The 20,469-nt window shown below is 36.8% G+C and overlaps 1 protein-coding gene across 5 annotated transcripts in view; it reads left to right on the plus strand.

The window, feature by feature from the left end:
- PHTF2 (putative homeodomain transcription factor 2) overlaps window positions 1–20,469 on the plus strand; it is a 62,592-nt gene that overhangs the window by 8,916 nt on the left and 33,207 nt on the right. For 4 of the 5 annotated variants that reach the window (XM_048300922.1, XM_048300923.1, XM_048300921.1 and 1 more), the window contains exons 2-3: window positions 5,392–5,468; window positions 17,192–17,248. In XM_048300922.1, coding sequence (XP_048156879.1) covers window positions 5,424–5,468; window positions 17,192–17,248 — 102 coding nt within the window. In that variant the 5' untranslated portion in view covers window positions 5,392–5,423. Of the gene's footprint in view, window positions 1–5,390; window positions 5,469–16,998; window positions 17,119–17,191; window positions 17,249–20,469 lie in introns of those variants that run through there. The other variant, XM_048300925.1, reaches the window with a different exon arrangement.

Consider the following 20,469-nt stretch of genomic DNA (forward strand, 5'->3'; position numbering starts at 1 on the left):
GTGTTGTATCTGCATTACAGGGATACCTGCCTTGGTTTTGTTATGGCAGAAGCAGCTTTTCAGTCAACAGCGGATGCCTAATGTGACTAAGCTGTTTATTGGGCTCATTTAAAATTAACTTAAAGTATCAAATAATGTCAGCAATTTGAGGATAATGTTAACTTGTATTTTGATGTTGAACCTGGAAAGTGTGGGTTTTTTCCCCCTCATTAAAGTTGTTTTCTAGCTGTGCGTGAACAAGTGTAATGTTTTAAGAGAGTTTGTGTGATACAAATGTTGCTATAAAATTAGTAGTTTAGGCCATTATTATTCTGGTTCATTGTCTTTTCTTACTCTACATGCCAGGGAGTCTTAGTGAAATTATGCCTGTGGTTGTGAAACTGCAATATGGAGGATCTAACATAATGGTAAAACAGTTCTATCTTGGAAAGTGGCTGAAACCAGGTTGTAGTATTCTCATGGCTTTATATAATAACCTTTTTAAAAACAGCTTTTAATTTCCTGGAGGTGCTGAAAATCAACGACTTTTTAAAAAGCTTTTGAGACAAATGCAACCTAAATTTTGCAGTTTTACTTCTGGTGATGTATGGTGAACATGCAACTTCATTGCTTCATCAGTCTATGGTCATGATGAGTTGAGAAGGACACTCAAGTCTTAACTCAACAGCTGGGTGGTATCCTGACCACTCAGGCTGGGATTGCCATATGAAATATTTAGTGATTCACAGTGTTTACAGGCAAGGAAAACCACTATTTACCTGTGTGTCCTTGCTTGTGTCATACTTTTAATTATGTCCTTTTGCTAGTTGACGCTGCTTAGAATTGTATAGTCCTCAAAAAAAATTTTTTTTTTCATTTTTTTTTCTTTGTCACTATGGAGGAGCACAATTTTATTCTGAACTTCTGTCAGAGTTCAGATTACTTTAGACTGTCATTTAGAAATATATACAATTATGTCTGAGTAGGGTCACCAAAGCCTTGTGGATATGAGTAAGATTTCTAAATATCTTTGAATTTATTTAAATCCGATCTTACTCAATAAGCACTGCAGTACTGCGGGGCTGGAATGAGTACTTAGCTACCTGAAGACATCTAAATATAGATTTCTGTGGCTTTTGAGAAAATGTTAATTTGATTGCAAGGTGTACTGTATAATATGATTATGCCCTGAACTGGGAAATAGCTAAGAAACCTCACCTCTGGACAGGGATCACCAAAACTAGATAGTCCTCTCTATTTAGCTTTAAGGAAGTAATGAATTTTGTTTAAAAAAATATTGCTTATTATTCATAGCATTAACTGTTTGATGGAAATGTAACAAAAGCTCCATTGAATGTTACAGAGGTGCTGTGATCCAGCTTTTATATTTGAATGCTCTGTCTAATCTCTGAAGTTGGGAGGTTTTTTCTATGTTGCTCTTAGGTCTTCAACTAGTTAAGACTAACTTAATCTTGCTGTAGTTACTGTGCACAGGACATTGTACAGCAAAGTGCTAAAGCTGGTCCCTGTCCTAGATGCAGGTATTTGACACAGAACATGGAACAGAAGGTTGGGTCCAGAAGGGATGAGGGGAGAACCAGGCAGAAGAACAGGCGCTGCTCTGTCGTGCTTGTGTTTGTCTGTGAGCTGTTTTTACTTGTTCACTTTCACCCAGTTGATGCTGATGTGCTTTTAGAGCCTGGCTTGTACAGTCCGACTTCAGGATCAGTTGGAACAATGAATGACAGACACAAACGACAGGGTAACTTGTAATGAATATGCAGAGTTCTGAAATTGCTAAAATATTTAGTCTCCAGTCTAAGGTGTTCAGTGAGCTGTGGGCAGATAGAACCAGGGCTGCAGCTGAAGTGCCTTGAATGTTTCCATCCCTCCCTCACCCAGATAAGCTAGCTTCAGGCTGAGTCTATTAAACTCATAATGTTTCATCTCACCCCCTTAAACCCTCCAAAACCAAAAGAAAAACTAAAAACCAAACCACAGACAAATCCCAGCCCCTGCAAGCAGAAACAGTGTACAGAAATAATTAAGTAAACCTTTTTTGCCTTTCATTACTGTGCTGTCTCAGAAATGGTTGTATAGCTCTTGAAGAAAGCATGTGATATTTCCTAGTAGAGATATTTTTACTTAGCACACTGAACTGTGTTTTGAGACATCCATCCCGTGATTTTGTCATATTTACTTTTGTAAGCATCATCTTTATATTTGTGTATGCAAAAATGCCACCAAAATAGATTCTATGGAGGATTTAATGCAGATAGTTTCTTAAAAATATGAAAACCATGGATAATCTAAATAACAGGTTTGTTGATAGAAATCAGATAAAACTACTTCTTTATATTTGGTTTATAGTTTTGTGAGGTAATTCTTTCTTGAGGCAAAGGATTTTTGAGTGAATTGAAAAGCAAACATTTGCAAACAAATGTTACTGCCTTTAAAATGGCTGATCCAATTTTGGCCATATTTGACACAGTTCGAAGTCTGGGATTCATGAGTTAATATTTGGTTTCCTGAAAAGTCATTGACCTTGGAGAAAGACATCAAGTTAATGTAGCGGTTGAGGGAAAGGTTTCTGTCTGGGTTCAGGAGTTTTTTAGTGCTGATAATGAGTTATTCCAACCTTTTTCTCATCCTGTGATTATGGTGGTAGGAAGTAGTGTATCGTATGTGAGAGGGAGGTTATTTAAGAGAAATGAGGAGTTAAAGGTCCTCCAAGATGAGGTCATAAAGGCAGGGAAGGCGAGGGTGTGTGATCAATATCTACGTGGCCCCTTCCTGCACTGCACCCCAAGTGTGATCAGTATCTTTATGATCCCTTCCTGCACTGGCACCTCTGTGAGCAGTGAACTGCTTTCACTGTGACTGTGTGATGTAGGTGGTGTGTGTGGAGGCCATGTGTGTGTGGGGAAGGGTTTTATGTCACTTTGAGTCCAATGTTGCAAAGGGTTTTTAAAGTTAAGTTTAATTGAAGAGGTTTTCAAGTAAGAAAGTAAGTCCTATTGTAAGCTTTATATGGGTGAGAATGGAGGGTGACCAGCCTATGTGATATGCCAAGTTATATCAAAGTGTCTGTTAGACTCCTTGCTTTGTGTGATATTAGTATTTTTCTATTTATTGTGCCAGTGAATTCTTAATAGTTGGTAGTTCCTCAAAACAGACTCTATTATCAGAAGCAAATAGGTCAGAAACAGTTACAGATGTTGACACAGCCATGGCTGCTAGCTTTAACTGACTCGATGTGACTTACATGATATTTTCTACAGTGGAAAAATTGAGGTGTTTGCTTGCTCAGTTGCACCAATTGTCAGTGTTCTGATATTTCTGGAATTTGCAATGACTGAGTAATCTCTCTGAGACATTTCTTTCTCTTGGGTTGTAGTTTTATCTGAAGTTGTATAAAAGATACTGGAGTTGCCCTCTTAGAAATCTCAAAAATAGGTTCGTTTGGGAAACATGAACATGTATGGCATTGTTTTGTAGAAATTCTCAGGTGCTGATATAGTATCAATCCGTTTGTTAAAGATTTGGACTACAGTGTATATGGCACATGTCCAAACTAAAGGCAGTATTATTTACATCTTTTAAGTAATGCACTATATAAAATAGGAGTATGTCCATGCACAAATCAAAGAAGAATGAATAAACAAATGTCAGTTGCAGAACTGAGTCTTTTGAAGGGTCATTTTTAAAATAAATAGAATCATACTGAGTTGGAAGAGACCCATAAGGATCATCAAGTCCATCTCTTGGCCCTGCACAGGACAACCCCATCTATGTGGCCCTCCACTGGATGCATTCTAATAGCTGAGTGGTTTTTTTATATTGTGGTGCCCAGAACTGCCCCAGCACTCGAGGTGAGGCTGCCCCAGAGCAGAGCAGAGCCGGACAATCCCCTCCCTTACCCGGCTGGTGATGCTGTGCCTGATGCCCCCCAGGACAGGGCTGGCCCTCCTGGCTGCCAGGGCACTGCTGGCTCATGTTCAGCTTTCCACTGACCAGGACCCCAGGTCCATTAATGCAGGTGCTCTCCAGCCTCTTGTTCACCACTCCTTACATGCAGTCAGGGTTGCCCTGTCCCAGGTGCAGAATCTGGCACTTCCCCTGGTTGAACTTCATGTGGTTAATACCTGTTTTAAAAAAACCAAAGCCTGAAATTTTTGGTGATTAATATTGTTTAATAAAGTGTAATGAGTTACTCTAATGCTTAGGTCTTTGATATAAACACTCATTTTAATCTATTGTAGAGTTTTGCTTTCCATTCCATTTGTTGAATGTTGCATTTTTCTTTGCCTTTCTTATCTGTGCAAAAGCTGTAAACAAATGTCCTTAAATCAAGAGGTAGATCACAAATAACCTTTCACTGTAAAAACTGCCTACTGGTTAATAATTCTTGCTTTCTTTAAATGAAGAGATAAAAGGTGTAATACTATTGTTGATACTGACAATCTCATAGTAAGTGTAATATTTTTACGCGAGATGGATCTTGGAAAATGCTTGATGAGTAGTTTAATGTTTGGGGACTAAGCCACTGCCATCCTTATGACATCCTTAACCATGTCCTTGCCATCAGTGAGGCCACACTGGGGTGCTGGGTGCAGTTCTGGGCTTCCCAGTATGAGAGAGACACAGATATATATATGTAGAGGCTTTTTATGTTTTTCTTTCTTTTTTTTGGTAATGAATTCTGGCTGACTGATTACACAGAAGAAGACTGTAAAAATTAGTTTCAAGATACAAATGTTTTATGTAGGCTAAAAGTTTGGCTTTTGGTTTTTTTTTTCCATACTGAAAACTAATTACAGTGGCATCAAAGATTAACTAATGCTATTGCTATTTGTTACCATTAAAACCATACCATTCTTCCTTGGTTTTCTCTTTTTGACTTAGTTTTGCTCTACTGTTTTCATGAGGGTATTAATTTTATGATTAGTGAAGTTCTAGCACTGATACTGTTTTCTTCTCCAAGTATATCTAATAGTCTGTATGAATTCTTCTTGCATTTTATAACAATTATTCCTGGACTTCAGAATACTGTGCTGAGCTAATAGCTATAGGTTGCTTGATTTATCAGAAAAAAAAAAAAAAAGAAAAAGCTGCATGTAATATACCACTTGTGAGGTTCCTGTGAGGCAATGACAGATGATCTCTGTGCAGCCTGTGTTTTACTGGGCAGGATGGACAAAACTGAGACTTTTGATGTCCTGTAGCAGCAGATTTGTAGTTTTTTTGTTTGCCTAGAGGAGAAAGCCCAAACTCTTACTAAAATAGAAATGAGGTAATGTGTAAAGTAAATACAGCTGTTCTGTGATTTGCAGGTAACGGGAGTGTTTTTACATTCCCTATGTGGCCTTTGTAGGGAAGTGGAAGTAAAGTTCTGTCTCTTTCTGTTGACAGCCTAAAATGACTCTGTGAATTCAGTGGAATAAATGGCGTCCAAAGTAACTGATGCTATAGTTTGGTACCAGAAAAAGGTAAGATTTCTGTTTGTTTTTATGGTGGCTTAATGTGTTTGTGTTAATATAACAAATAGAAAATACTTATGCATTACATGTTAGCATTGTATGTGAGTGAGTAGCTTGAAACTCTTCTTCTGTAAGTAAATAAATATTTAGTGACTGTATCTAGTGAAATGAAATAGCTTTTGGTCTATGCTGAAAACTCCTTACTCCCTTGGTTATCTGTGCTCTGCAAAAAAAGAAATTTTGCATTCTTGCATTCAAGTAGAGTGTTAATTAATGTACAGGAGAATGTTGTTTCTATAGCACCGAAAAGAGTCCTTGTATTTAGATACAAAGTAAGAATTGTAACAAATATTCTATCAGTAACAAAAAAATCTGTATAATCTGTACCCAAAAGAGAGAGTCTTGGTTCTCCATGGTTTAATAAGTTTCTGTGAATTACTGCTTTCCTTGGGCCTATAGCTGTCTTTTGGAGAGGGTACATCTTGTCCTTGAGCAAATAATGACAGTGGTCTTCAAAACAGAAATTCTGGTTAGCTTCTAGCAAAGCAATAGTTATTTTCTAGAAATAAGACAATACTGGTCTGCTTTGTTGAGGTCTTTACAACAGTGAATTAAATGCACAGTTGAAAGAGCAGGCAAATTGATTTTGCTGACTTAATTTATACCAATCATTAAGTTATGTTTAAAAAATTTGAAAATAATTCACAGTTTAATGATGAATTTTTTGTTTGGTTTTTTTTTACTGTGTACTCTCTCCCTTCTCTTATTCAAGCTTTATAAAGAGTACTTTTGCAAAAATACAGTGGAAGTACACTGTGGGTTTTGAACAGTTTCTTGCTTTCAGGTCCTTTTTTAAAGGTTTGGAAGATGACTTGTAAAAGATTTAATGTAATGAAATTCAGTGCAGGATCTCATGGAAGGGGGAAATGATGCTGATTTTTACCTGCTTCCACTCATTCTCCCATACACTTAAGTCACTCACTGTGTAGTGATATCAGAATACTGATATCCAAACACCAAGCTGTATTTGGTCTGGCCAGGATCCCCTTTGTTCAGTGCAAGAGATGCTGGATGTCAGATCCTCATCATGTCTCTGAGGTTGTTTTTGTTGGTGGTGATGCACTGTTCTTTGGACAGATCTTTCATGATACTTAGCTTTATATATAGATGGTCCTTTAATGCAAGAAAGAGCCTGCAGTCTCTGTAAATCTTAAATGAAGTTCATGTTTGGTTGTCTGGTTGTTTTTGTTTTTGTTTTTTTTTCAAATACATGTCTGTTTTCCTGTTGGTCATACAGTAAAAGGAATGCCACATCTGATGTGCTCCATCTTTCCATCCTCCTGATGGATTAGGAGGAGGGAAAGGCAGGAAGTTAGGAAGGCAGGATCTCCTGCTGATGAGTCACTGTAGTGTGATCTTACAGAGGACAGGCCTTCTGGTCTTGATATAAACAACCCATTCCTCAATTTTACTTTTCCCAGGAGACTGCTCCTAACAGGATTACTTGTTATCAGTACAGGTCATTCTTTTAACCCCTGTTCTGTCATTTTTTCCAGTGATTTCACGTGTTTGCATTTTTTTCATTCATAGTAAAATCAACATTTCTGTTGTGAATCTCTGTAGGCTTTTACAGAGGTCTGCTCAGCCAGGAATTGCACAGTACCTTTGTGGCAAGGAGTTATGGTGAGGTGACTTCTGTTATTTCTGGAAAGACTGAGCTGTCTTCAGGAGGGATAAGATCATGTATAAACCAGATGCTGGTCTTCTCCCTGGTGTGAACAAAATTTAGCTGCAATCCACATGTGAACTGGAGTCTGCCAAATGAGCAAGTTATGCTGCTTTAGTATGAGAAAGTGTAATGTTTTGAGACAAATGGCTGTATTGCAGAAAAGTTGCATCTCCTGCAGATGTTCATGTCAATTAGCCTGTAATTGCTTAGGTACCACATGAGTTCTCCTGGATCCGGCTGATAACCCCAAAAGAGCTTTCTGACTTTGTAGTGTGCTGTGATCTGCTCCTGGGAGTATCTAGACTCTTTCACCTATGTCCTTGATTTTGCTTATTTATTTATTTGCTTAAATCTATTACACAGCACACTTATTTTTTCCCCATGGATTTGTTGTTTAGACCAAAGATTTCAATTTAGGGAACAGAAACTGTTGTGCTGGTGTTTAGTTGATACCAGACTTTTTTTCTTTTATCCTTTCTGATACATTTTTTTATATGCTTGCTTATGATGGCAAGATACTGGACTCTGTGACCTCTTGGTTGCTTGCAGTTTTAAATTTTAGTTTCGGTTTTTATTGTAGTTGTCAGAGTTGTCCCACTGACTAGATCACAGCTATAACTGGAACTGAAAGTGTGGAGGGATCAAAACTTAGCACATTCTGGCAGTAGAAGTTTGTTTCTGAGGCAAGAGAGAACCAGGGTTGCAGTCAGTGTTGATCAAATTGATATGACTTGCCTCTCTGATAAAATGAGAAAAATAAGCTGTTGTTTTGGGGAGTTGTTTTCAGAGTAATAAAATGGTGTATGAATGCCTTGAAAAGAACGTTTAGAACTTCTGGTATTTCTGGTCATATATGACTAAGAAATATTTGAGTAGGTTGAAGCTGTGTAAGAAATACTGAGCAGGTAACTTGCTCCTTGTCTTAGTTTTCAATTTTAGTGTATTTTTTTATATATTTTTGTGTCTCTCTACTGAGTTTCAAAGGTCTGTTGGTTTCTCAAACGAGACATTTTTATATCTCTTCAATGGAAAGAGTTAAGCAATTGAGCTCTTCCAACCCTACTTTAGGCAAGTTTTGCAAACAGCAAGTTTGCTCATGACTCATACTATTGTCTGAAATTGAGCTCCTTACACCAGGATGATTTAGTAATACCCTTAATTGTTTAAAAGGTCAGACCTTTTATTATGTAAACATGTTTTTCTGTTTTGACAATAGATTTGCTCTGCTTTTGGAGCTCCTATTACTGTCTTGTAAAAATACAGTAATCAATTCTGAATTATTGTAAGCTGGATTGTAAGATTTCAGAGTGGTATTACAGCAGCTTGTTATTTGAGATACAAGACTGCACAGAGTTTTAGTGCATCCAGTGATTGCTTGCATTTCCCAGCCAGGACAAATACTTTTTCAAGGCATGAAATCTGCTAGATACAGGTTGGCTCTGTAGAAAGTAAAATAAATGAAACCTCTGCTGTGTTTCTTGATGCACTAGGGAGTACAGTGCTGAGATACTCCTGCGTGACACAGGGTTGGTCTGGCTTGTTTTCAGCCCTTGAAGCTGCCCTGGTTCTTGCAATGAAAGGGAGTGGCAGGAGTGTCTGCACTGATCTCTGGAAGGGTTCCAGACAGCTACCGAGCTACTGCTCACATAGATGTACCATGTTGGTTAACGTCCTTAGGATTATGTGTACGTACCACAATACTGAATTTGCTTCAGCTTGGTAATTGATTAATTTTATGGAGAAAGGCATCATAGTGTTTATTTCCTGTGAAAAAATCTGACACCCCACATATATTGTAAACAATTTCAGTGTCTGGTGGCATAACTTTTGTATGATACTGATAGTATATGTGTACTTGAAGTATTGCCTCAGTAACAGCAACTGATGTTAAAAATAATAAAGTTATGAATAATTTAAAGCACTTCTTCTATTGCTTGTAACTTCTTGCATTAATTTCTTATCATACTTTCAAGTTTTACAGGTAATAATAGATGGAATTTTTGGTCTGGTTTCCAGTTTGGAGAATACATGTAAATTTACCTTAATGACTTTCTGATTTTCAGTCCTTAGGGAAGCCTTGCTGCTAAAATGGGAAACTCTCTCCTGCAATATTACCAACAGTTTTGTACAATTATGTTGTTCCTTCTCTTTGGGATGGTTGTAGGGGAAAGCAGAATGGAACTTAATGAATTGAAGCTGAATCCTGCACCTGATTGTGTATCAGTTAACTTTGCCAATGCAGCTTTCTGCTGTTTTGGGTATCCCTTGGGTACAGCTGTTAAAGGGCACAATAAAACAAAAGAGATGTTTTCTCTCTCATGGTTTTAAAGGGCAAAATTAGAGTTCTAATGGCATTGCTTTAAGATCTTAATATTCCGTGTTTTGCAGCTCATTAGTCCAAGATTATTCCTGTCTGTTTAGATTCATAGGGTGGCCCGGGTTGGAAGGGACCTGAAAACTCATGTTCCAACCACCCCACCATGGGCGGGGACACCTCCCACTAGAGCGTGTTGCAACCTGGAGCACTTGCTTGTGAAGGCCGAGGCAAAAACATCTGAGTACTACCTCAACCTTCCACGTCTCTGGTAACCAGCTCTCCTTCCACAGAGGGCCCACATTTTTCCTAGCATTCCTTCTGTCATCAACAAACCTGTAGAAGCTTGTGTTGCCCTTGAGGTCCCTCCCAAGTTTAACTCTGTCAGTGCTTTAACTTTCCTAGCCTGGTCCCTGTATTAAGTTAATAAAGGACAAAATAAAATGAAAATTATATCTTACCTTGAAACCACCTGACTTCCTTTTTTGCACTGAATTCACATGATGCATTACTGATCCTGGCACCAAAGGCACTTTTTGCCAAATGGACAGGCTGTATTGCTATCTCACCTAAAACTTTGGGTGCTGAAACTGCATTGGTTTAAAAATGCCTGCCTTCAAGTGCCAAAACTTGACAAGTTTTGTTGGAGGTGTCATTTGTCAGAGCACTGAGGAAGAAAATGTGTGTTCAGATAGTTTCCTTCCACATTTGGTACTCAAGTAGTTGCCTGACCTAATGGGGGTTTGCCTTCGGTGTCTTGTTTGGTGAGGCAAAACTGGTTTCTGAATCTTGTGCAAAAGATCCCTCAACTGGGGCTGTGGCTGAAGCAGGCTTGCATTTTGCCTGCCTGTAGGCTCCCATGCCTGCTTGACCTTCCCACAGACTTTCATGCATTTATTTAGTCAATTTGGTTAGGAAACTCATCCAGCTAAAACTGAGGCTATGAGTCTACAAGGAGATGAACCATCTAATGGCAGGGGAGCAATGAGATGAAATCCCTCTGTCTTGAGAAGAGTTCTTTGGTTCTTAAATTGTTTAATTAGGCCTTGTGGAATTACAGCCTAACATTTTCTTTTCTCTTACTGAGTGATCTGATTGATCTTTCAGCCACCCAGACAAATGCAGGGGCAGCAAGGAAAGTGTGCTATGGGAAGTGGAAATGATCAGGGACATAAGGACAATGCTGTTCCAAAATCCTAGTTGCAGCACTGCTAAAGTTACTGGATTTTTAGAGGTCTTCAGGGAATTATACTGAGTAATGAGACTGTCAGAGTGGTTTTCTTTTTGCAGTTACATCTTGAGACTGTTTCATTTTGTGCAAGTACATTATCATTAAGAAGAAGAAAGAAAGTGTTGCACAGGTCTAAATTGTTAACACTTGTAGAATAGCTGGGCATTGTTTGCAGTAGCGTAGCCAGTGGACCTAGGAAGGGAATTGCTCTGATCGGCCTCATCTCAGCATCTTGGGTGCTCTGTCCAGCTTTGGTTATTCCTGTAGTCTCATTTAGTTTAACCTGCAAACTGTTTCTAGCTGTTCTTCTGTATATAGTTTTTCTTCATGTTTAATTGTGTGATGAAAAAAGATGATTTGTGTTTTTTGTAGATATGCTAAAATTTGTAAACCATTACTCAAGGCAATAGATAAGTACGGCTGATGGATGTTAAGAAGAGTTAATCTGTAAAGAATAATTCAGAAAAACTATTAGTATGTAGTTGATAAATGTTTAACTAGCTATTATTGGACTCTGAAAGGGATGGTATCTCTGAAGTAAGCCTTGGTAAAATTATTGTTCAGTGACATGGCTGTAAATACAGTGCTGTTGCAGTTATTGGCAGAATTTAACTAGGTCGTTAGTTGGCAATTCAAACAGTTTAGACTAAATAAGTCTTACTAAAGTTTTGAATTCCTTGCTTAATTTTACTCTAAATAGCTGGTTTCAGCCTCACTCTGGCACCAAACAGGGAGAAGGGAGGGGAATCATGGATTTTTTTAAATCAGAAGTAACAAATTCAGCAGTTACAAATTCAAAGCTCTGTACCTTAGGATATAGAACCTTAATCCCTTCACTGTTGTTCTCTGTTTGACTAAAAGTTAACTCTTTGCTGTTAACAGTGTACAACTACCATATAGTGATTTCTATGGTTTATTGGCTAAGTTTGTCTTAGTTTAGCTTGTCCAGTCCATGTATCCACCATAAACAAAATTGAAAAAAACCTACCACCTTTGAAAATGAAAAACATCCTGAAAAAAAACCCCTGTCCTAAGACCAGAAATCTACTCCAACAGAGATAATTATACTGATGAGCTACTACCTTTGCTGCAATGGGGATTAGTTCATGCAAGAAATAAACTGGAGTTTAAAATAATTTTTAGTAATCCTGTTCTAAGTTTTGAGAAAATGAGACATTTTGTGAAAATTAATGATATTGCCTGTAAGAAATTATCTATATATTGGTATTTTAATACTAAAATTGATACAGAAAATCATGTAGATATTTTTAAAATGTTGGACTGTAAAAGTTAATAAAGCATATTGGCTAATATTTTAGCACTAAATATTTCAATAAAGTGTCAGACTGTCTGAGGAAGCAACTTGGTTATTTATTTACCAGGCTCTAGATCTTACATCTTTTGGATTTGTAATACTATTGTGATATGGCTTTTAAAAGTGTTTAGAGGTTTTAAAGAGCAAAGTTTAGCACACAAATTTCATTATTGATAAACATTAAAGTTTTAAGATCCAACAGGAAATCCTATGTATTCCTAGGATTGTAATCTTTGCTAGTCTGCATGGTCATAAATTATAAATGCCTCTTGAAATATTGATCAATTCCATTAGAATCAGAAGGGCCTTGCAGGTATTGGGCTACAGGAGGATACCATCACTACATTAGCTTAAAGTGACTATCAGTGTCATTCACAAAGCTCAAATTCAGTCTTGATGTACGCATGGCTTGTTATGAGAAAGGCACTGGGAAGAAGCACTAAGCAGTGCTAAAGCTCTTTCCACTGTGCTTTGAAGTAAAAATTGCTGTGGTTTCAATAGCTTAAGCATTTACTTAGGCTAATTGCTGTTGCTGTTATACAACCAAACTGTAGAGATGCCAAATTTTAGATGTACAAAGAAATTTGATCAAATGCTTCCTGACATATTTGATTGGGAAAGAATAAGTCCATCTATTTTAGATAATTGCAAGAGTTGCACTTAAACCCAGAAAACTTTATGAGGAGTCTGCACTTAAAAAAGATCTCAAAATTATTTAATCTTTCAGTAAAGAGCTAGCTTTATTGAGTTTACCAAATGTGTAATTGTATAGCATAATTTCCCATGCCAAGTCACATACAAGTTAGTTTTTTTTTTTTAATTAATTACTTATGAGGAAACTTTTTTTCAAGAAAATCTATTCGAAAGTTTATTACACCTTGTTAATTTAGGATGTTAAGCACCTGCTTCTCCATTGTGAAAGAGTGGCTGCAGTTTTCAGTCATTTAATCCCTTATATACTGAAAATTTTTATAGTTGCTTGAAGAGTGGTTGCTAATTTTGCAAATGCATAAATGAACAGAATCCCAGTCATCTTCTTTACTTGGTATTTATTGAGGTGTGGGCTCTTGTGAACTGAGTGTTCTAAAGGTAACTGAGTTGGATAGACTGGATAAAATCTTGGCATTGAGGAGGCCTGGGATGCATGATTTAAACTAAGTGTGTGTAAAATAACATCTACTAGTTTATCTACTTCTATTACAGATAGGTTATACCACCATTTTTAATATCTGTAGCATGTTACTGACAAGTTTCCTACAGCAGGGCTGTGTTGATACTTGGTGATAAAAGTTACATTTCAAAATGAGGTGTTAGGCTTGTTATCTAACTTTTTGTTAATTTATTTTCTTCCAAGTCATAACAAATAAAAAAATGCTGTAGAATACAATTTTGGATTAGATATTTCATAAATTAAGTATAGAATAAATTTCTGTGTGAAATCAATTCAAAATTGGGATGTTGTGTTTTATAGTTTGCTTTAAAAAAAGTTTATTGCCAGTTGTAGGCTGGACTGATGGATTGAAAATATCGGTGATGAGCTGTTACGCAAGCAGCCTTGCACTAAGTCTTGAAGAGATTTTAAGAACATTTCTTACAGTTGTGTACTTAAAAATGAGACAATTTTTTTGACTTCTATGTTTTGTACTTTAAATTTTCTCTGAAGGATAATGCAGAACTTGCAGCTGTGAGGGATGAGACTCCAGGAGCAGCTGGTGGGTTCAGGAGTAGTAAATGGGTACTGGAGTTGGTCAGGGCATTCCTGTTGGCAGAATAGCTCCAGCCAAGGGAGCTTGAATGCCTGCTTGAGGAGCCCTGGGACAGTTGCATATTGAGGGAGACCTTGTTTTGATGAAGCTGTGTATATTTAAATTATTCAGGTTCCAACCTGATCTTATCTCTGGAAGGTTATTCCTTCCTTTTACTTGCCTTTAGAGCCTAATTTCTTTGGTGCTAGACTTCTTTCCATGTCCTTCAGGTATGTGGAATTGTAAGGAAATACATGAATAGCCAAGAGCCTACATTTGTTTTAGATTTACATTAGATTTAACATAAAACTTAATTCAAATGCAAATACTTGTAAATCCAAACTCTTTGAAGCTGGAATTGGCTGGTGCTCTCAATAATTTAAAACTAGGAAGGTTTGCTAGTATTAACTTACATTCTTCAATTCATTCACAAATTATGTTCTTGATTTTAATTCATACACATGCCTAGCATCTCTGGTAATCATTATATGTTATAGTTTAGTTTGTTGTAAATGAAAATGTACCTTTCAATGAATTCTGCAAGACACACTTCACAAACTCTAAATTTCCTGACATAAAGGAGAGAAAAAAAAAATTAATGCCTGTGTTTTTTACTTGCCTTCTTTCAGTAACACTAGTTCTTCCTATTTTTGTTTAATGTGGGAAATGAAGTGTTCCAGTATCCTGGAAAAAGCATGCTACTTTATAATGATGCCTTTGTTTTCGCGTACTTTCTTCTGCTACATTTGGAAGAGAAGTGTGGAGGGATGCTTATGCAGATGTCGAGAAGGGAAGTTGAGTATCAGGTTGGAATTTGATGTGCTTAGTGGCATGGACACCTGCTCCCTGAAGTGCTCCTTAAACTTTGTTAAAACACAAAGAGGTGATACCAGGTAGACTAAAAAAGAAACCCCAAACAACAACGAAAAAAATGTGAGACATTGTAATGTACTGGCTGTCTGTAATTATCTCTTCCACTCCTTTCAGTTCACACCAGCATGCTTTGTTGAATAGTCCTGTGCTAAGATTTCAATAACTAAAGTTGATCAGAGATGGTTGGACAGATCCACTGCTCCCATAAAACAGTTGTAAAGGACCCTGTCCTTAAAGTAGTTCTCTTATTTTACCTCCTGCTGGAAGAGTTGCTTTATGGAGCAACGTTAAAAGAGAAATGTGAATGGTGAAATCCCTGCTTCTTGTCTTTAGGCAGCAGCTTCCATCTCCACAAAAAGAGGAAAAAGAAGTATTTGTAGGAAAATATAATTAAGATTTTAAATCAGTCAACCTCCTTGCCTCAGATGTCTTCTGGGATCTGTGTTTCCCAGAATTCCTTTAACTAATGGTCTGTTGTTTGTCTAAAAGAAGAACACTGTTTTAAAGACTTTCAACTCTATACCAGTTTCAGCTATGAATGGAATTACGAATGGAGTTTGCTTTGCAGCTTTATTGGCACAAAGGCTTCCTTCTGCGTTTGGTTCATGCATAACAGAGAGTGACACAGATTTGTATTCCCTTTTCTGTCCTAGTAGAAAGAATTTTTTTGGGGTATGGGGAGGGGAGGACACAATATTATGCAGCACAAAAATTTCACTTGTGGCTCTTAGCAAATTTAATGAAAACCAGGAAGGTCTGAAATTTCATTTGATATGTATTTAGAGGAAAAGCCAGAACAATTAGCTATAAATGCCTGGGTGGAGTGGTTATTCAATATATTGACTTTTTAATTGCTGGCTGTTATCCGGGTGGAGTTAGCTGTTAAACTTCCTTTGGTTTAATTATTTTAATTGTAGCAAGTGCTTAATTCTGCCCACTACTGTGCCTGACTCCTGAGTTATTTTCCACAGTCTATTTTTTTTTTTTTTTTAACAAATGAGAGGTGTAAAGTGTTTATTATTACCAAAAAGCCAGTAGATTGTTTCTTTTGTAAAGTTTTAACATAGCAAACTGTGGAAATTGTTTAGCTCTATGAATGGGAAATATTATTTAAATTTGAGAAAGTTATTCAGTAATTCAATTTGCAGTTCTCACTTTCAATCTTAGATATGCTTTGGAATTTATTACTCTAAATTAGAATTTTTAAAATTTTTTTTCCACTAATTGGTCAGGTTTAGAGGCATAGAAGATGCCTTTAGATTTCTTTGTTTGTGTGTATGTTTGTGCATTGGCTTCCCTGATTATTTTTTTGCATTTATGTTGGATCCTTGGTTCAAAGATCCTTTTTAACTAAGGATGACTTTTTCTTTTTGTTTCTTTCTAACATCTAAATTAATGCTGAAGGGTAAAATACTAAAAGAGGAATGAGAACGATGTTTTCTGGTATAAAGTGTGTGCACTTGTGCTTGGGTCACTTACGTCTGTTGCAGTTGTGAACTGGAAGGAGGAATCACACTCAGTAAGATTGAATTTATGCAGGTTTGCTCAGATGGTGGGAGTTTTTCCTCTTGCATTTCTGTCAGGTGTCTGACTGAGCTGCTCATGTCACCTCTGCAGGCTGGAAAAGGATCTTTGAATCTGAGGAACTGCATCTGTCTCTCCCTCGCAACCTGAAAGTGATCTTACGCTTAACTGCTCTGAGTTTGTGACATGAATTGAACCTCAGATACACACGATTTTTGTGTCTAGGTAGAGCAGCTGAGATGGCAAGGTTTTAAAATTGCTATAGTAAAAGAGATTGTTATTACTGGTTATTACCTAGAAATAGGTGGAGTTCAAAGCAATCTGATGATCTTTGATAATTTCTTACAAAACTTGGATATGTTGTCTTGATTTATCAACTTGTTCTTGTCACTCTCTTACATCCTGGAGTTTAAGGTTGCTCTTCCTCTAAATATCTGACAATCAGCGAGAAAAGTGCTATTTCTTGATATTCTTTGAGTTCCCCCTGGGCTATAAGCTGGTTGATTACCAGCCTGACCATATATCTGGTTGCTGTGCACTGTTAAGAGATAAAGCTAAAGACCATGAGGCTTTAAAAGTGGGTGGAATGGAATGGGAATTATAGAGGGTTTAAAAACAAATAAATTGAGGGTATGAATTCAACTAGATGTGCATATTTCTTTTGAAGTTATATGAAAGACCGTGTCAGTGTAGCTGCCATAGTTCTGCTCTCTGTCATGTGGAGGCTGGAATCCTGACCTGGGGTGGGAGGGAACGTGGTCTTCCCAGTGCTTGGGCTTGTGAGACTCAGCTCTCCCCTCTATCACAGTTCATTTACAGATCAGCTTGATCCTGTCCAGCCAAGAAAGAATGCAGAAGATAAAAACTTCTTTGTAAACAAGTCTCCCCAAGGAAATAACCTGGTGGCTTCATGCTTCTCTTGTTGAAGGTTGGTTTGATTTTGTTTGATCGATGTCTTTTAAATCCTAATGTAGATTTTTTTTTTTCTGTATTCTTTTTAGATTGGAGCGTATGATCAACAAATATGGGAAAAATCAGTAGAGCAAAGAGAAATAAAGGTAATAATACAGCATTTAAAAAGGTTTTTTTTGTGGTCATGTATGCAGATGTAATCTACATTGTATGCGGTGGTGTTTAATAATGGTAAAGTAAAATGAGACTTCTGGAGTGTAACCAAACGTAACTAGCATACTATGCTCTATTTATTTTATGTAATTAATAACTCTGCAGCGTTTAGTGTGATGCATCTTTCTGTATGTCAGTACTTTTTTTTCTTTTCACTTATCTTAAGACAGGGCTTAGTTGTGTTAATACCTGTCTTTCACTTTTCTTTGTGATGAATTCTAATGTCAGTTATCTGAGCTCTCTTTGCTTTCAGTTAGTTACTTTATACCTGCAGTTTACTTTTCCTCCTTTATGATGCTGTCATTGTTTTGTACAGTTTATTAGACTGGTAAGTACCTCAGGCTTTGTTTCTCTGAACAAGCAGTTTAACAGCGTTCTGTGCGTTTTGGTTTAACTAACAGTACCATCAGCATCTGACACATTGCTAAATTGCTTTGGACATAAAGGAGTCAATCCTATAGATGCTAGTTCTATAGGCTGTATATGATGTCATACCCACAATGTTAATTTAGTTAACATTTTCTTGCAATTAACCTTTTCTTTTCCTCCAACACTGCACGGGAGTATTGTGGTATTTCTGCATGAGTTTCAAGGTGTTGCTAATACTTAACATCAGTAAAATGTACATTGCTTCAGTTTCCCTGGTGATTGGTTTTTTCACTCCCCAGTACTTGAACAAAACGTGTGTGGGGACTTGCTTGCCTTCTGTGGGAACTGTTACTGGCCTGAGCTACAGAGTTTCTGTACAGAAACACACACATGAAGTGGAACCCAAGGTATTTCAGCAGCAGTGCTGAGCCTGGGGGCGCCTGGAGGGTCCTTCCCATGGCCATGAAAACCCATCACAGCTAGGAGGAGTTCATTAACTGCTGTGTAATAGCATGTTATTCAAATAGTTACTGCAAACAGTGCCCTGTGCTGATTTGAAATGCATCTTGTTGGCTTAGGAGTCCAATAACTAACAAATTACTGGTGGTGTCTGAGTTTGGGTTGACTGAATGAAGTGCAATTCAGGTAACACCAAGGCACATGACTAAGTTCAGGTATTACACATTAGTGCTTTAGTCTCAAAGCTCCTACAGTGCTTTGACATTATTGATATATATATAAAAATAATTATGTAGTAATTTACAAATTAACTTCACTAAAAATCTGAAAAAATCTTATTTTTCAGTAGAAAGTCAGTTTCTCTTACTATGAATTTATAATTTAGTTATAACTGTAATAGAATCTATTAGGATTAATTTTAAAATGTGTGTAAAAGTTTTTACAATAATAACAACTACTTTTAAGCATTTTTATTTGAACCGTCTTTTGCTAATGCTTAGCTAAATGTGTTTGATGCTGAATAGAAATTATATGAACTAACTGGATGGGTCTGAGCATTATGAAACACTGAATATTTTTTTAGAATAACGTTAGTCTGAAACACTGCTGTTTTCCATGTATGTTACAGAGATTTGTGATGCATTAAGAATGTGGAGAAATTGCATCTGAATAAATGGAATGCTTTTTCTGTGTGTGGCAAACAGTTCAGGAGCCAACTCAGTGTAGTCCATGGACACTGAAAGTACTGTTTCACCAGTGGAATTTTTAAAGAATGAGTCACCATTTCTTTTCCTATGAAGGCTGCATCAAGTTGTACTCTTGACTTAGTTTTTTCAGAGTTCTTTCTTTAAAATGAAAACATAATTTGAGCCACAGTGGTAAATTTTTCCTAGGATTGAGCATGTGTTTCTAGGGCATTATTTCTTCCAAAAGGCACATCTTTATTTAGACTTTCAAGAGAGATCTTGTGGCCCATAAGCACTAATACATTTGAAAATGATTATATCATTCAGAATTTTCTTTTCAAGCTTCAGTTTTCTTTATGAAATGGAGTGGCTCACTTATGCAAGATTCACAAGAATCTGTAGCTGATTCTAGAATTATGATAATTTCCAATTCTAATTATGGGCTTCTTTTCTCATTCCACATAAAATTACAGCAGTTTTAGGACTGCAGTTCTGGAAAAATCTTGCATTATAAGGTCTTTGTAGTGCTTGAGTTTAAAATACAACTGGTTTTCTGTATTTGTCATCCTCAGAGCACGTTTTGTCCTATTCGTGTTTCAGTTGTGTGTATTGATTTTGTTTTGTTTCAGGCAAGCTCATTTTGCTAATAGACACATTGGGTAATGACTACATATCTAGCTTGTTGCAGTTTGATTTTTTTTATCTTAGCTTTATTTCTGCATGAAAAATAAATCCAGTTGAATTTAGATGTGAGAAATATTTTGAGCTGCATTCAATTGAACGTTTTGCTTAGTATTGTTCTTAAATAGATTAACACTACCAGATTTCACTGATCAGTCTCTCATTGATAATAATTTCATTTTTATGCTTTTATTTATATTTATGTTCATATTTAAGTAGTGTTTTTACACATGCATAAACTTTGGTAGTGATAGAAATGTACAGTTCCCCAGTGAATTTAACTGCTTTTTGAATGAAAACAGTTAACTGACTTTCATAATAATTACATTTGTATCCTAAATATTTTTTTGAATACTTTATTTTACTCTGTATGAATCGTACTCTGTGATTTTCTTACTGTCCAATGTGACCAAGAGTCTAAGCTAAGGGGAGCAGAATAAACTCAGAGCTGTCTCTGAGACTTGAGCGTACAGCATCACATTTTAGCATTAAAACCAAACTTGAAAGCTTTGCCAGAGAGTTTGGTTCTTCAGTGATGGAAGATGTTGCTTGTAAAAGACAAAATAATCTTGCTTTTCTTCCTGCTGCTTTCCTGTTGTGTGGGATTTTCCCCCTCCTTTTAATTGGCTAATCTATATTCATTACAGTGAAAAAATTCAATACTTTTCTAGAATATGGATTTCTGAGATCTTGCTGATTAGTGGCTCCTGCATTGCAACATGATTTGCTATCTAGGTTTGGAATTAAGGAGTTGCAATGTAAGCATTTTGTGAAGTTGAGTTAAGACACCTAAGGAGAAAAGAGATTCAGGAATGTAATTTGTTGCAAAAGTTCTGGAAATCTAATAGACATGTATTACTAATTCTTGCAAGTGTGTGCCTACATTGTGTGCATAATGCAAAGCCATGAGTGCTCAGTGCCTGTTTGAAAAATAGCCTGGTGGGTCAGTAATTGGTTGG

This window comes from Corvus hawaiiensis, chromosome 4 (genome assembly GCF_020740725.1).
Source record: "Corvus hawaiiensis isolate bCorHaw1 chromosome 4, bCorHaw1.pri.cur, whole genome shotgun sequence".
Lineage (NCBI taxonomy): Eukaryota > Metazoa > Chordata > Aves > Passeriformes > Corvidae > Corvus > Corvus hawaiiensis.